The sequence below is a fragment of the Eptatretus burgeri genome, chromosome 2 (genome assembly GCF_056783735.1).
Source record: "Eptatretus burgeri isolate ZD-2024b chromosome 2, Ebu_testis_v1, whole genome shotgun sequence".
Lineage (NCBI taxonomy): Eukaryota > Metazoa > Chordata > Myxini > Myxiniformes > Myxinidae > Eptatretus > Eptatretus burgeri.
This window is the reverse complement of record NC_140962.1, coordinates 20506265-20525070: the sequence shown is the minus strand read 5'-3', so window position 1 is coordinate 20525070 and position 18806 is coordinate 20506265. Positions and strand designations below refer to the sequence as shown.

General features: G+C 39.8%; 1 protein-coding gene across 1 annotated transcript in view; it reads left to right on the top strand.

Moving 5' to 3' along the window:
* The window catches only part of LOC147031542 (uncharacterized), a 33625-nt gene extending 20769 nt beyond the window's left edge, over positions 1-12856 (top strand). Inside the window, exons 3-5 of the mRNA XM_085864828.1 lie at positions 4009-4077; positions 5719-5922; positions 11879-12856. Coding sequence (XP_085720954.1) covers positions 4009-4077; positions 5719-5922; positions 11879-12463 — 858 coding nt within the window. The 3' untranslated portion in view covers positions 12464-12856. The remainder of the gene's footprint in view (positions 1-4008; positions 4078-5718; positions 5923-11878) is intronic.
* Positions 12857-18806: the final 5950 nt, after the last annotated feature.

Here is an 18806-nt window from a genome sequence, read left to right as displayed (position 1 = left end):
AAGGCTGGAAGAGCAAGACCACAACAGAGCCAGGAAAAACTGCAATGATAATAACCTGCTGAGCTGAGCAAGAAGCAGACTCTGAGACTCAGCTTTCTGTCACAGATGTCAGTGACGGAGAAGGCAATTCAGGCACTCAAGGCGCAAAGTTTGTAAAGCATCAGAATAGTCCACATCTGATATTTCTATTCCATGACACATTGAATGAAGGCCTTTTACACTGTTATAATCTCAGGATGGCAGAGGAAAGAATTCACCCTGCATTCTTTTCTGATGCAGTGGCCAACTTTAGAGGCCATCTTTTGAGTTATGATCGATCGAAGAAAGGTGATAAGTGATTTTGAGGCACAGGTCATCCATAAACTAGTGTACGCTCAGAACAGAAATAAATTGGTTTATTTGCCCACCAATCGTTTCAGAGGGACAAAGTCAGGGCATGGATCAAATCTGTATTAAAAAAAAATCATGTTCCAGGTAGGTGACCAGTTGAATATTTTATCAGGATTTTTTTTTGGAGATGTATGCTCCTGCAGCTTGCTCACAGAGGTGAGTTACCGACAAAATAACACAACATAGTTTACAGTGATGAAGAGAGGTCATTTATGTACAGAAACCACAGAATTTTTCCCATCTGCTATCACGAGAGACACTAGCTTTTAGAGGTAGAGCTTGGGAGAAAACCCCATCCAAAATAACCCACTGATTTCAAGTGTGTAGCATATGTGATACCTAGTCCAAGAAGGTATCCTTTATACCAATACCTGATGAGAAAGTAGGGTGCCACACAGAATAAAATGTGCAGGAAATGTTTACTGAGATAGCCCTGACTTCTTGTTTGATATTGAAGAAGCAGATTGTATAGTGTGGAATGGCCTGGACAGGAGCCAAGCTGATGACCAGCCACTACTTTCAAAATATAACAGTGATTATAGGGTCGTGTCCATAATATACTGTATATTATGATCAAAGAGCGAGGGAGACATTTCCTCTTGGTCTCCTGCAATGACCAATTTTATTAAAGGTCTTACGACAGGCAGCCGCAGCATGATGAGTATAAGGATGACACCACCATTTTGAATTGGAGTGACAGTCATGATTTCAATGATGCGAGCAAGCAGGAGTTTTGAGAAATTGCAGAGAAAGAGGAGTAGATGAAACAGTGTTGAGTATTAAATACCAGGTCCACTCAACTTTACAAGAGGAAATCTTACATGCTTGGGGGAGTTCTAAGTGATGGGGTTATAATAGGTACAGGAAGAGAGGGATTATGGATGTGAGTCTTTTCTGTGAAGACAAAGTTATGGCAATGAGCCTTAGCATGAGTAGTGTCCATTGTGACCCTCTCCCTCAACAGTGAAAGAACAAATGAGGTCCATATTCCAGAAACAGGCTTGACCAACTGCCACCGATTTTCAGTGGCATGTGAGAGACCTACGAGTTTGGACCTTAGTTGGGCCTAATGTTGAGTTTTGGCTTCTGAGGACATGGGCACAATGGTTGGAAGCTTTAGGGAGAGAGCACAGGTTCCCACCGGTGGGATTAGCTTTCTAAGAAGAAACTGTTTTCAGGAAATTTCCTCAATGTTTGAATCATTGTACCATGGATGGGATGTTGGACAGGAGAGCTGGAGGCATGAACTGATGAGGATCGATAGTGGGCTGTTGTGAAAGGAGACCCAGGGACCGACTATGTCCAGAGATGAAGAGATGGTGGACCAGTCAGAAGGAGAGATTGCAAATTGAAGGCTGGACCAATGTGCCTGATTAAACTGACAGAAATGGCAGCACATTGGTGGTTTCCTGAATACCCATGAGAATGACAGACAATTTCATGAAGATCTGATCCGACAATTGGAGCTTGGGGAGAGTTTAAAAGGGAAGTTATACTGTATATTATGAAATCTCATATAGTCATAACCATTAAAGGGAGGCATTGGTTAAAGGATGCTCTTCCATCTGCAATTGGTGAAATATTAGGCATTGACTTAGTCTGTCTCACTGGTCTCTTTTGGTCTGTCTTTTTGTCCTCTTTCATCCAAACATTTTTCTTTCATGCAAATCATTCTTGCTATTCAACACACCTGCCGTAATTATCGTTAATAGTTCACAGTTTCGAAATTTTCTGCGCCCGGCGATGCATAAGCCGAACAACCTCACACAAAAGCAACAGCGAAACTGAAGAATAATACTGAAACAATCTGGGCATGATTTCAAAAAAATGTCAATTACAGCCGACATTGTCATATTGTCAGTTACGAATGATTATAATTTTTATTACATGAGCCTGAAGAGAAAAAAAAGGGGGGGGGAAATGTATTATTCAGGATTAAATTGACCAATTTCGCAGTGAAATAAAGTTCTTCTGCTAATTGACAAAGTATTGCACATCTGCTGTTGGTTTAATGAGACATTATTCCATTGCAGTGACAATTTTGTGGCTCAGACATGTAAAATGCAAGTCCATTGTCGGGCAGCTGTTGTCGCTTCTTCTTTTCGTTCTGCTTTTTTATTGTTTAATTTTTTTTTTTCCCCCCCACATTACTGATTTCTCCATTTTTGCTTTTGCACGTACTGTACGTGAAAAACACATGAAAGAAAAACAAGGAATTTGCATAATGGCCGAAGTATTTAGCACAAATTTGTAGTGGGCAGTAAGTTTGCTGGGTTGTCCATTTTAGATGTCGCAGGATTGCACAAAGTTTGACAATTTGAGGCCAACCCCAGCTGGTCGATCACGGCAGTAAAATAACAAACTAACAAAAAAAATAACAAAATAACAAACAAGATCCAGATATTCTGTCATATCGATCCGCATTTGCTGATCACATTTATCTTGCAAACTAAGCGCAAGACTATGTCCTGTAGGTATGATTCAACATTGTCCAAAATACCCGTTTTTTGGCCCACTTTTTTACCAGTCAATATTATTAGGAAATATATAATTTTAGTAGTGCTTGCACGTTCGGTGACAAAATGAACAACACTTACAAAAAGCATTTGACCTTTTCAAAAGACTTGCGGGAAATCTTGGAGCTCTCATGCAGAGGCTACTCAAGTGCAGCATTTTAGAAGACCTACACAAAAGATAAAGGCTGGCAGTATGGCCCAGAGGTACGCACACTCACATCAAAGCTGTCTGGCCTTATTTGAATCTTGACCCAGCTATAAACTGGCATTTCAGTATTTGACAGACAGGATGATTGATCATTGTGTGTGCCGTCCCTCGGGATGGACGTTAAACTGGGCGTCCCCATCTGCCAGCATTAATTGGTGAACATTAAAGATCCCACGGTGTCTGTCTCAAAAAGTAGGTAAGCTATCGCCGGTACCATGGCCTTGTACCATTCTTGTCAGTGAAACAACAAGTGGTATTTGATAGTTGTATACAAAAATAAGGAGAGAAAGCATCTATTGAGGAAGGAATTCCAATAACTGTTGTTCAGAGCTGATAAGATAACCTACAATGGTTGTGAAGGAGATAGTGGATTTCAGACCACAACCAATCAGACATATCAGACTGCCGTACACATCGGCACAGTGGCATCTCTTTGAAGACTGCCTTCCGAGACAAACACAAGTATTATTGCAAAAGTCTACCTTGTACATTGTCGGAGTTCTGATTTTACATTCTGAATCACATTGTTTTCTTCGGAAAGGCAGAAGTCCTACCTCAAGAGGTCATTGATTGTAGTTTAGTGATATAATTTAGCAAAATCTGCATTACTGTCAGGGAAAGTGAAAACAAAATTTTTAGAAAATCAATTTGATCGTAACTCATCTGTATGTGTGTGTGTGTGTATGTGTATGTATATATGTATATATATATATATATATATATATATATATATATATAAATATATATATTTCTTATAATAAAATAAGACATGGCTATCACAAAAGCCTGATGGACTAGATGGCCTTCTCAAATCTCTATTTGTGCAGCTTGTCTGTTTTATGCCTCATATTAAGAACCAATAACACAAGATTGTGCTGGGTTTTTTTTTTTCAGACCCATTCAAGTTTGGAATCCCGTGAGAAACCGCTGAAGTCTCCATCAAGAGCAATCGGCAAATTGCAGGTAATTTATTATGAAAGTCCCTCACGTCAATCAGAATCTTTAGAACACGTTCAGAATGAACAGACATTTCTGCTCACTGCCAGAATCTGAATACAATAGCAATACTTGTATTTGTTCACCCGCACGACAATGGTGATCATCGATGGGAATTGGGATGCGTCGCCTGTGCTCGATTTTGTGTTTATTGTCAACCAAAATAAATAATTATCTAATTTTGGGAAATACCTCTTTGTTTTCATGTGATGTTGCTGAATACTTCATGTAGGCAGGTGTACGGCGCACAATTTTTGTTTCACGTGGGACAAAGCTCTCCTGGGTAGGCCATCCCATAACATTCATTCAATGGAAAAACAAAATGGGACATGTTCTACCGAAGATAAATTTTCTGAGCCTTTGCTTTTTTGACAAAACCTCGAGTTCGTTGTTCTCCCATGTTTTCTAATCCGTGGTTCTTTCAGAGTTTGATGATTATGTATTGTATTATACGAGTATATCTCCTGCAGAAGGAGTCAAAAAGTTTGTTTTCCCTTCTCAAAAAGTTTCGGTCAAAAACATCAGTTCTATTCCAATGGCATCAGTTAAACTCATCCATCGGTGGGAAGAGTGATTACACTGGTCAAAATTGTTTTTGAAATGACCTCCACTTTGACAATTAAAGAAGCTGAATGTAGCTGACATGATGAAACTCAGGTAGTTTAAGCATTTAAAAAAATGTAACATCTTCTGAATTAGCATCTCTCTTCATGTCCCTTTAAATTCTGTAATTGAATTACAACATCTGTATCCATCTTCCCTTTCTGTGTCCAGCTTTAATGGATTTAAGATCCCTCTTTGGCTGTTTTTTTCATCTTTAAATGTAGATAATATTTGCTATTATTGACACAATAATTATTAGTAGAGCTTCACTTTTACTTTTTTTTTCCTTTGCCTGGTGTTGGCTTAGTGGTTTAGGTGGCTGGCTTGGGACCTTAGGGTCCTGATTTCAAGCCCGTGTCTACCATTAAATTAACAGCAGGTGGGGTTGACTCTGCCCGTCTTCCTTCCGAGGTTGGCAAAATGAGTGCCAGTTTGCTGGTATCCTATGTCAGAGTGGCAACCCGTCCAGGATTGTGTCCAATAGCCAAGGAGACTTCTTAGGCAGCACCAACACTCTACAGAGTATGGTCTCAATGGATGGATGGATGGGGTAACAATCATTTGGGGTAACCTGTATCCGAGTGGCGACCTGTCCAGGACTGTACTCCTTGACAATGAAACTGCCTCAGCAGCCCGAAGTTCCTTATTTCCTTTTCTTTCTGAAAGGAATGGTATTATTATTATTATTATTATTATTATTATTATTATTATTATTATTGTTAGTGAGTTAGTTAGTTTTCTTTCCATTTCCAACTCTTCAAAAACAGTTTTGTTTTCTCTCTGTTTAGTGTTAATATAAATGTTGCTGCCACTCTCAAACTTCTGATGTGCCACCACCCCCAGAGTTTGAAACCATGAAATCAGAAGTAGAGGCGACACGTATATTAACTTTGCAGGAATACTCGGACATGTTGAGGAAAGACTGGGACGTACATAAAAAAAATGTATAGCTGCATCTGACTCTTCTGACGTCATTTTTCTAAACACTATAACCTCTTTTCATAGGCCTCTCTAGCACTCAACCCAGCTGCTCTCCTTGGGGCTGGCTCACATAAACGCTGGTCAGCTCCACCAGGTTCTGGACTCGGCCACTGTTCCAGTTCGGGACCTTCCAGTCCCGTTGCTCTTTCACCTGAGTTGTCTTCAACATCAAATCCATGCACAGGATATGCCTCAGATAAACCTTCCCTGCTGGAAAACATGAACAAGGTGTGATCTCAATATACAGTAACAGCTTGTCACTAATTTTCTTCCTCCTTTGTTTGTATACCTTTGTTTTGAGTCTTGTATGCATTGAAATAGTACCAATACTTTTGAAACAACCGAGTATGATTATGCAGCGAACACCAAGCAGAAATTTGGCCAGGAACTGACACATAAAGACTTTGTTTCTGTGTCCCCTCCGGATTTACACTCATTCCTACCATGAATGATTCACAGAAGCATTCATTCATTCGTTTTTGCTCTGCAGCCTATGACTGCTGATGACATCATTTCTGGGAGTGTGGCTGTGCCACTGATGTAGTGCCCCCTGTAGGTTGGAGCAGGAATTTGGAATTTGGTCAGAGTGTGTGTGATCGCTCACCTACTCTTCATGAAGGACACCGTGAGATCTTTAACGTCCACCAAATAATGCTGACAGATGGGAAGCCCGGGTTAACGTCCATCCAAAGGACGACACAGACATTGATGACTCGCCCTGCCCGTGAGACGCCATAATCACAGTTTACAGCAAACTCGGGATTCAAACCCAGGCTCGACAGCTCAGAAGCAAGAGGGCATATCTCTTGGCCATCCTGCCAGCCTCACAAAACTGTTAATTTGGAGTTGTGACCAAATGTTACTGCTGACAGAAGAGCCCAGAGGTAGTGCATTTCCCTTTGCTATGACTACTCTGGGTTTGATTCCTGGGCTAACTGTAAGCTGTCATCCTGATGCTTTTCAAGCCAGATATTACATCATTCTGCTTGAGTTTCAGTTTCAGTTCATTTCCACTCTTGATTCAATCAATCATAAAAATACAAGAAACATACATCTTATTATGAGAACAGTGGAGGAACCTGAATAAAAGCTTGGCTTGTAAAATTTCAGGTGCCTATAACAATGGATGCCGGGAAGGCAATGGCAAACACACCCAGTATAACTTTTTTCCAGGAAACTGCTTCAGCAGCACCAACGCTCTGTGTGTAAAGAGTATGGTACATTAAAAAGAAAAACCAAAGAACAAAACAATGGATTATGATTTAAAATATGAAGAGACAGAAATGATGAAATATTGTGAAATAAAACACCTATAACGGGATTAATAATGAGGTGGACAAATTGAAGTTAAACAGAAAAGAAACAAAAACAGAAAGGAATGCACATGGGCTACATGGGGGTGTCGGAGGAGGAATCAGCTAGTGTGCAATACTTTTGCATTAGCATTGCAATATCATGCATGACTCATTTATTACCAGTAATTACAACATATAAATTTGTCATCTACTTCTATAATAATAAACTTTTGACTTTGTATTTAAAACTATTAACACCGATAGTTTGCCGAAAACTCACTTTGAGTGAATTGCATAACTTGGGTCCAGTATAAATAATAGATTTGCTTGCAAAGGAAGTTGTTGATTGTTGTAAATGGTACACATCAACTTGTTAGGGTTAGGTAATTGTAGGTTATGAATGACGATTTGTAACAAAAATTTAATCACGTTTCTGGGGTATCTCTTTTCGATTCAGACAGAACATTAGTAATCCTAACTGAACAAGAATGACCGCACTGTGGTCACAACCTGCGACATAAATACAATACAGTACCACTCCCTACAATTTTCCCTAATTTGTTTTGCATTGTTTTTATGATGTAAGATGTGAATGTAAAAACAGTGACTATTACAGAGGTAAACAAAATAGTCATTCGTTAATAGCGTTACATAATGCCACTAGAAACACCACCACCCCCTGTAACGCTCCGTAACGTTTGCACATGCTCTCCCCACCTTACCTGACCGTGATGTCATTTTTGAATGGTCCCTGTGTGTCCGCAAATTACAGGCGATTGTACAAGATGTACAAATAAATTGTACATCAAGGTTGATCGGGAAAATTCCCAAAAATAACATGTAGCTAGAGCACAAGACTTTCACCAAATGGTGGTCCAATTTAAATCATGAATGAAACACATTTTACTCATTCATGGAAGAGGTAATGAAAGACGCATGTGGACCACATCGTGAGTAACAAAGCCGATGGAAAATCGGAATATGTTTCACAAAATTACCACATGAAAGGCTCGAAGGAGGCACTTACAGTGCGTGCTGACGGGCTTGATAACACCTTACTAATTATTTTTATTCGACATAAGATTATATTTTTCGGCGTCCCTCATCGGGAATATCACTCGACCCAAATAAAGCAGATGGAAATCTGATGCAACAAGCCCGGGCAGTGTATTATCAGCAGAGGCCTACAGGCCTGATGTCTTCGGCCCACCAAAAACCAAGATGGTGGCCATATTATTTCATCTGGGTGCCATGATGGGTGGAGTCAAGTGACAAATGTGGGTGGGGTCCGGCAGCTGTCCAGCCAATTGGTGCACATTTCAAAAATCGACCCCCGACAAGAACCACAACAACAACAACAACAGCAACGACAACCATGCGGAGCTCTTGTAGACCTGTGCCACATTGCAGGTAAAAATATGACTGTAGTTATTCCATTTTCAGAACCTCATTATCACAAAAAGACATTTTAACGTGCTTGTGAACCTTCTCTAATCCTGACCCAGCTATAAACTGTCATCGCGGTGTTTCACAGGCAGGGTGATTTATCAATGTGTGTGCCATCCCTTGGATGGATGTCATCTACCGGCATTAGTTGGTGGATGTTAAAGACCCCACTGTGTCTTTCCGGTAAGAGTAGGTGAGCTATCGCCAATACCCTGAACAAATTCTAAATTCCTGCCCCAACTACTGCTGAGAAGGCAATGGCAAACCACCTAGTTTAACCGTTGCCAAGAAACTGCTTCAGCAGTACTAACACTGTAACCAGAGCATCATACATCAGAATCAGAATGTGAACCTTCACTGCATATAATTCTCATAACTTTTTTTTTGTAACACCAATACTTTGACCAGCAAGAACTTCAAGGAGTTGCCCTAAACAACAATGTCGTAATTCAGACGAGATAATATCAAGGTGGAATATTGTATAAGAAGAACTGATTTAGCAAAATAATATTTTAATTTATTTTTGACGCCAATACTTTGAGAAATCGATTTGCATAAAGTAACTGTATGCATTTTCCATGTTAATTCTTCATCAATCAAAAGATAGCCTGGTGTTGGCTTAATGGTTAGGGTGGCGGGCTTTGGATCCTAGGGTCCTGATTTCAAGCCCCTGTCCACCTGTTTAATCTAACACCAGGTGGGTTGATTCAGCCTGTCATCACTCCAAGGTCAGTGAAATGAGTACCAGCATACTACTAACAGGGGGCATTGCATCAGTGGTACAGCTGTACCCCAGAAAATGATACAGTCAACTAACCACAGGCTGGAGATGAATAAATAAATAATCATTCAAGAGTCCAAGACATTTATTTCAATCAACCCTCAATATACTTACACTGCATCATCAAATAAAATAGGTCGAGGAAGTACAGTTGCTGAAAGACATATTAGCCTCCGTTGGATTTAGCCAAAATGTGGGAATGTATTTGGTCTCAATTTTATTGTCCGTGCGTGTGTGCGTGTTCACAACCATCTTTCGGACATGTATGGGCCGATTTTATTTGTACTTGGCACAAAGACAACACATGATGTTATACATATGCACATCATTTTGTTTCGCGATGCGATCAAAGATGGCCGATGGTCGACCATTTCCTGGACATGCATTTACCGGTTTCTTGTTCAACCTTGACACACAAATAACGAAATTATCGAACATAAGCACGTCATATTTTTTCTGAGATCGGATCCAAGATGGCCGACTGGCGGCCATTTTCGTTATAAAAAACAAAACCCGATGTCAAACACGTCCTCAACCATTTCCTGGACATGCATTTACCGATCTTGTTCAACCTTGACACACAAATAACGAATGATAGCTTACATAAGCGCATCATATTTTTCTTTCTGAGATCGGATCCAAGATGGCCGACTGACGGCCATTTTAGTTGTAAAAAAACCCCAAAAATAAACGGTGATGAACACGTCCTCAACCATTTCTCAGACAAGCACTTACCAATGTTGTTCAAACTTGGCACACAGATAAGGAATGATGGCTTGCATAAGCAGATCATTTTTTTCCAACATCAGATCCAAGATGGCCGACTGACGGCCATTTAAGTTGTAAAAAAAAAACCTGACGTCGAACATATCCTCAACCATTTCTCAGACATGCATTTACCAATGTTGTTCGAACTTGACACACAGATAAGGAATGATGGCTAACATAAGCAGGTAATTTGTTTTTGAGATATGATCTAAGATGGCCGACCGGTGGTGATTATGTTACTTAAACGTGTCCCCATCCATTTCTCCGACATGCATGGTCCAATTTAATTCAAGCTTGGCACAAGTACAGTACACGATGTCATACACTTGCAGCTAACTTAATTTTTATGATATTATTAAAGATAGCCGACTGGTAGACTGGCAGCCATTTTAGTTGAAAAAAAAACCCAATGTTGAACACGTCCTCATGCATTTACCGATATTTTTCAAACTTGGCACCCAGATAAAGAATGATAGCTTACCATATACACATCATTATTTTTCGAGATCAGATCCAAGATGGTCGCGGCTGGTGGCCATTTTGTTACTCAAATGTGTCCTCAACCATTTCTCGGACATGCATGGTCCGATTTTGTTCAAACTTGGCACAAACACAGCTCATGATGGCAAACACATGCCCCTCACTTTATTTTGCAATAAAATCAAGGGTGGTCGACTGATAGACTGGTGGCCATTTTAGTTGTTCAAAAATATGGGTGAGCCCTTTAACTCCATCCAACAAAATTACTAAAACAATGGGGTTATGACATTTTATGTCTTTTTTTTTTACTTGTTATTGACAATATGTTTGCCTTTAGACACTCAGAAACATGTGAAGTTCTATATTGAGAGTATCTAATAAAATATTTACATCATAAGATGAAAAAAGGCTAGAATCATCAGCAAATAGGATGAAGGACAGTACCGTATTGTGGCATCACAATCTGGTGTCATTTCTACCTTGTATGGTTTTTTTTTTTTTGAGATTTCATCTCTCTATGTTTTTTAATGTTTTTTTTTTTCGTTTGTATAGATAACAAATAAAAGGGGGCCAAGGGTAGATTCTTGTGGAACCCCACAAACAACTGATGACATGTGGGATTCAAACCCATTTGAGACCAAAATTATTTTCTGTTTAACAGGTAGTTTTTAAACCATTCCAAGACTATTCCTCTAATTCCACCATGTGATAATTTATGTAAAATAATGTGATGATTAATTGTATCAAAAACCTTTGAGAAGTCAAGAAAAGCACCAACTATGCTTGCAAATTGATCGATTGCTTGTGCCACTTTGTCTATGAATATTACTAGGGCATGTGTGGTACTTTGTTTTTCTCCAAAAACAAATTGCGAAATACAAAAACCACTGCATTGCTTCTGAAATTTTACTGTTCGTATATAAATAATTTTTTCAAATATTTCTCGCAAAAATCTATCCATAATATGAAAGCTCATCGAGTACTCTATTCTCACAAAAGTGTTATTTAGCGTGCTGTGCCATCTGCAAGCATTAGTTTGTGGACATTAAATATTCCTACTTTCAAAAGGAATATGTCATTGTGTGCTGGTACCCTGGCCTAATTATACATTCCTGCTTACAGACTGCTTCAGCAGCACCCTTCAATGGATTAACAATTTGAGAAGGGTTAACTCTAAGCTATGAAAATGTTCATAAAAAGTTATGACCTGTCTTTATACCTTACATGAGGTTTTGGAACATACACATACATAATAAATAAAACATTTATTTTTGTTCGAGTCAGTACTTGGATGGTTTTATCACACATGGGTATATATAATGTTTACCTACAAGTCCAACAATTGAAGTGATGGTAAGTTGAGTTATATACACATAATCAATATAAATTATCCTTTCCATATTTGTCATTTCAGCATCGTGCAAGACTGTCCACAAAAAGACGTCTACCGAGTCGGCACTCCCTCAAATCTGGAGCAATCAACACAACACCATTGGAGGTGGAAGACAAAGAAAGAAGGATGGACAAAAATGAAGGAGAACCGGATATACAAGCAGAAGAGAGGAGTCAGCTGACGAACTTCGAGATGAAAAAGGAGTTGCCAGAGAAGAAAGTACAAGAAGAGAAGGCAGAGGAGGTACAGAAAGGAACGGAAGAGAAAAAAACACACGTGAAAGATGTGCAGAATGAGAAAACAGATCTAGAACCTTCAATAGAAGATACAAATATAACAACAGAGAAGCAAGAGAAAGATTTGGAGGAGAAGGACCAAGATGCTGCAGAAGAGATAGTGAAACAGGAGTTAAATTCCGGAAGTGAGACAGACGATGAGGGCTGCTCAAATATAGAGAATTTGATGTTGTTGCATGAAGTAAAGGAAAAGGACAGCAAGAAAGATGACACAGAGATGGCAAGTTGTGCTACCGATGATGAGAATGAAACACAAGTGCAAGAGAAAGGTGATGTAAGTACAGGTTCTGAGGAAAAGGTGGAAAGTTAAGAACAAATTAAATGATCATCCACAAGAAGAGGTTGAGATTATGGATCATTTCCTTGTCGGAAAAAAAAAGAGGAACATTTGAATAAATATAATGCTTGCATAATAAACATTGCAATTGAATGATTTCTCATTTCAATTACGATGCAACAACATAAGTTACGTACAGTGATGCTATGATTATAAAAGTGAGTAATAACATCTGTTTGCAAATTTGGCTAAATGTACAAGTGTCTGTGTGGTTGAAAGGGTGGACAATAAATATGGATCATTGTTTGATAGTTATTCAGGGTCATTAATTTTGGTATTTCTGCAAAACAAAAGCAGTTTCTCTTTTTCCTATTTTGTGTGATGTTAACTCTGACTTGACATTAATAAAATATCCTGACAAACAAACCTGTCAATCAATTCTCATACAATCATTGCTGGTGTGCAGAGCTCATACTGTCACATGATTAATTAAACACCGTTGAATATGTTATTGGGGCTGTCCATCAGGTGACGATTAATTTTAAGTGATGTACATTTTCCCCCTTTAATTGGATGAATGTTGCTTTCTTGCTGCAGCTGGGAACAGAAATGAACAATTGTAAAATGCAAAACTTATTTATTTATTTTTTTACATTAACTTCTTTCATTCAACTTGCTAAATAAGTATGAAGCTACTCCCGATAAGATCTCATTTCAAGGTCATTTTGGGATCCAAATAAATCACCGTCACGTGATGCATCTCTATTTTGGATGACCGAGGTGGAGCCATTAACCTTCTTTTTTTTCTCTCCAAATGTACTCAGAACTAAATTTTTTTGATTATAATTTCATGTGCATTTCAAACTGATTTGCATTGTCTTCCCAAATGATTTTAGAGTTTTTTCTTTTTTTTAACGACATGCTTAGAAAGTGTGTGTTGTGTCCTTGTCATGTTGCGATAATAGTGAGGCAGAGATAACCATATTTACCACAAGCAGAGGCTACCTGGCACTGCCTGGCTGGGTGAGCTTTTCCCAGCAGGAGTTTTGGGACATGTTGGACATTGAAAACCTGTGGAGTTATTGGCCTCATGGTGGTTTAATTTTGCTTGTGGGTCGGCGGCAGCACTGTCTGACCCCACATCCAAATATACACTTTATAGTAGCCTTTGGTGGCCTCAAAACGGACGTCACTGTCAAGGTATTGTAGTTTAAAACCTTGCCCAGATTCTGAAGTACCTACACTCCAAATTTGGGGCCTCCAGGTGTCGTGAAAGAATAATGTACAAATGCACAAACACACAAACACTTGAAAATCAAGGGAGGTGTGGAGCACCCTCCCTTTATATGGAATGGTTTATCTGTATGCAATTTGATTCTCGGCTTCTACTGGACAAAATTGGCTGCAAGTTTCAGAGGTAAATCCTTTGTACGTCGAGGTAATATGTTCCAAATTTCAGCAACGTCCATTTCCGCATTCTTGAGATTTTAACAAAAAACCTCGAAATTCATGTTGGCGTCTGTCCGTCTGTCCGTTCGCCCGCCTGTCCATCCACCTGAAATGTGTTGGCGCTCATATCTCAAAGGCTATACATTGAAACGATCTGAAACTTGGAATATACATCGGCCAATACGTCTAACTCATGTCTTTTAAAACAAATTTCACCCAAATGCCATAGTTTTTGTTTTTTTGCTTGTCTTCGCTCACATTCAACGATCCACGCATCATCCACAAATGTCAGAAACATCATGCAATTCTGATTGGTTTCCACCGGAGGGTGGCACTATCTATCATTTATGAATGTCCATCATTAGATCAATTTATTTGTGCATCATACAAGTCATCTGCAATTGAACATACACATTTATTCAATTAATTATCATCCACAAAGTACGTACTCGGTAAATTAATCAACAAGGTACGTACCAAGTCAATTAATCATCATCGACAAAGTACGTACTAAATCAATTAATCAAGAAACCATCCACAAATTATGTACTCATTCAACGAAATATAAACTATTCACAAAGCATGTACTACTTCATTCAATTATTATTAATCATCATCCAGAAAGTAGGGACTACTTAATTCAACTAGATGGTATTCAGAGAATATATTTCCCGTGTATTCTTGAGAAGGACTTGGTGCAAGCCAACTCTTTTATTTTTTCAAGGTTTTTTTTTCTTTGATGCAATATGGCTGCCAGACCACATGACGCATGATAGTCAGTTTTATGAAAATCTTGTTCAAATTTCAAGTTGATTGGATGAAAATTGAGGATTTTAGAAATTTGGCCTCGGTTGACATTTTGGCTTATGTTGACCTCAAAAATAATTGGTAGTTGATTTCAATGACCAAATGTGCAAATCCTCTTCAAATTTCAAGTCAATTAAAAAGAAAATTGACAATTTTAGAAATTTGGCCAATTAAGTATTTCCTGTGGTTCTTGTTTTTTATTCTTGCATACTTATGCAATTTAATGGTCAATCGTGCAGGTAAAAAAAATAAAATAGAGAACAGAACGAGAAGGGATGATTATATAGGAGAGAGAAAGGAAGCGAGAAGATCAGTGGTGGAAAGATAGTGGAGTGGAGACAGAAGGGAAAGTAGTTTGGAGGAGATGAAAAAAAGGGAAAGGATGGTAGCAGAGATGTATGGAGCATTTACATATACAGGTGAAGGGTGGTGGTTTTTGGGGGTGGTGGGGGGGGATTCATCCGAGTCCACCAAGTTTCATCCGAATCCGTCCACAACGTTTTGAAATATCATGCTATATATTAGTTTAGCCCTATCTCTCAATGGTGAAGAATCAACTAAAAAACGAGAAAGGCACTCGGTAGAGCGCATACCTCAACCACGTAATGCCTGATCCATGAGAACATATCGGGCCCAATACATTTTTGAAATATCATATGCAGGACTATATCGTTTTTGGCCCTATTTTATATCTCAATGGTGAAGAATCAATTAAATAATTAAATAATTCTCGTATCCAGATCCAGATTCGGATCTCCTCCAAAATTGAATAAATTCTTCCTTGTGACACACCCAACGTGTCCACCAAGTTTCGTCCGAATCCGTCCAAAACTGTTTGAGATATCGTGCTATATATCATTTTTGGCCCCATCAATGGTGAAAAATCACTTTAAAAATTCCAGTAGTCGGATCGGGATCCGGATCCGGATCTTCACCAAAATCTAATTACTTCGTCCTTGTCACTGGTGGACTGGTAGTCCACAAAATTATTTTTTTAGATTTGTCCACAACGTTTTCAGATATCCTGCGCACAAACAGACAGACAAACAAACAGATAGACAGGGGTGAAAACATAACCTCCTTCACCTTCGGTGGCGGAGGTAGCAACACAAGATTCTACGTCTGATCATTACTGCAGACCGAAGATTCCAGATATTTGAAGTTAAGTCGTCAACAAAAACCATCTCCCAGTCCCCATTCCGACACATTTCCACCCAACCTCCACCACTAAGCACACCCACCACACACCACAATGCTGTCCATAACCACCGCAACCCAACCACCTCCAGGATTTCATAATTATGTTCTCCCTGCTAAAATTATATTGGCTTTTCGAGCCTTTTCCATCATATTCACCGTCCATGTGGGCGCTGTGAACAAGGATTACTTTTGAGCTGATGTTGGCTCAGGTTCTGTGTTTGCTTTGCACTCTGTCTTTATTGTTTCTGTTTGACATAATCTGTTTGCAGGGTTGGCAGGATGACCTCGAGGTATGTACACTCCTTTCTAAGCTGTCTAGCCTCAGTTCAAATCTTGATCCAGCTATAAACTCTCATTCTGGTGTTTCACAGGTTGGGGTGATTCATCATTGCGTGTAACACTGCTTGGCTGGATGTTAAAATCTGCTTTCCTGTCCACTGACATTAGTTGGTCGATGTTGAAGATCCCATGGTGTCCTTTGTGAAGAGTCGGTGAGCTATTGCTGACATGGTGAACAAATTCCTACTCGAACCCATCAGTGGTGCAAGTATTAATTATTTGTGTGGCTTATTTTAAAACGAACATTTTACTTCCAGGAAGTTTGAAATATTGCAGCAAATGAATTACATGTGCAGCCTGAGTCCTGCTGCTATTGACAACAAATTTAAGGATCAATATCAAGCGTGATGGAAGGCTGTCAACATAATGGAGGAGTTCAAACTCACAAATACATGTATGAAGATTTACTTCGTCCGGCATGGGATGAGTTCATTTTGTGGATGCAGGAGCATCAATTCGGACCATATAGCTCATGTAGAAGGACTAGACTAGAGGTCTAGTAGTTCGAGATCTCTACGATGACCTCTCACAAAAAGTCTTTGAAGAAACTTTGCAAAATGATCGACTTCAACATCTACTTCATTATTTCTCAAACTTCCAACATGACTTGCGAAACAACATTATTTTTTCAGAAATATCAGGAAAGTGCTGGGAAGACCTGGGAATTATTTAGCCATGTTTATGATACATCTCCGTCCTCCCTTTCCACTTCTTCAAACTTGAAAGAACTGAAACTTAATTCACAAGACAGAACTGGAAGAAAAGGAGGAAAAAAAAAAACTTTGTTGAGTTAAAAGACTCGATTCATCTTGTATTATTATTATTATTATTATTATTATTATTATTATTATTATTATTATTATTACTAGTACGGGCCCGTAGGTGCGTGCCCGTAGGTGAGTGCCAGTATGTGCAGCCTCTCTCTCTCTCTCTCTCTCTCTCTCTCTCTCTCTCTCTCTCTCTCTCTCTCTCTCTCTCTCTCTCTCTCTCTCTCTCTCTCTCTCTCTCTCTCTCTCTCTCTCTCTCTCTCTCTCTCTCTCTCTCTCTCTCTCTCTCTCTCTCTCTCTCTCTCTCTCTCTCTCTCTCTCTCTCTCTCTCTCTCTCTCTCTCTCTCTCTCTCTCTCTCTCTCTCTCTCTCTCTCTCTCTCTCTCTCTCTCTCTCTCTCTCTCTCTCTCTCTCTCTCTCTCTCTCTCTCTCTCTCTCTCTCTCTCTCTCTCTCTCTCTCTCTCTCTCTCTCTCTCTCTCTCTCTCTCTCTCTCTCTCTCTCTCTCTCTCTCTCACCTTGAAAAGGCACATCTGCGGGTCCCCAGCAATATTCCTGGCAAGTTTCAATCGTGCAAAAGAAATAATAAAAAATAAATAAATAAACATTAATTGTGATGTCATTCGTGACGTCATAGCACCGTGTCTTTTCATTGGTCGACAGATAAATGGCCGTAACTTGGGAACCGCTCGTCCGATCGATATCAAACCTCGAAAAGGCACATCCGCGGGTCCCCGGCAATATTCCTGGCAAGTTTCAATGAGATCGGACCGGTGGTCGTCGAGAAACAGCGGTCGCAGACAGACAGACAGACAGACAGACAGACACACAGAGATTGCTGGAATTATAGATAGATTGAACGGATTTATTTATTTATTTTACATACAATGTCAAGGCTCGTGTAAGAGCGAACGCACAGAACGCTCTGAACTGAATATGGTCCCAATGGATTTGGATTGGATTGGATCTTGGGATTTGGGGAGCAGGAGACAAGAGGGACGGGAGAGGGAAGTACAAAACAGTGGGGAATAGACACATGAGGAGATCTGTGGAAGGGAGAGGGATGGGGTGGCGTGCACAGGGTAAACAAGATGGACACTACAGGGACTGTTTCAAAACAGTCCCTGGAGAGTCAAATCTTAAAGTTTAAAACAGTCCCTACACAAGGTAAATCCTGAACTGTTTTTAAAAAAAAATTGTTGATCTGTTCTAAAAAAAACAACATTATATGTAAAAATGATCTGTAATCTTGGGATAAGCTTGGTGTTGGCTTGATGGTCACGGTGGTGGACTTAGGATCCTCGGGTCCTGAGTTGGAATCCCACTCTACCATTGAATTAGTACCAGGTAGGGTTGACTCAGCCTGTCATCCTTCTTCTGAGGTCAGCAAAATGAGTACCAGCTTGCTGGGATGATTGAGCCAGAAGAGTATCCTGTGTTGGAGTGGCGACCCATCTACGGATTGTGCCCAATAGCCCAGGAGACTGCTTCGGCAGCACCGATGCTCTGCACGGAGTATGGTACCAATGGATTTGGATTGGATTGGATTGGATTGGATATTGGGATTCGGGATGGGTTTGGAGTGTTTGGGCTAATGTTAGGGGTTCGGGCTTGGGGTGTTATGGCTGGGGTTGGGTTTTGGTTTGAGTTTCAATGTGAAGGTTACGGTTGGGTTTGGGATATTAGGGTTAGGGATGAGCTTCATTAGCTCACCTGGAGCATAGTCCCGAGTAGCTTATGGGATGGCGCGTCATCCGTCCATAGGTATTTACTTTCTTCTCCGTTACTTTTCTCGTGGGTCATCCAAGCCTACCAGT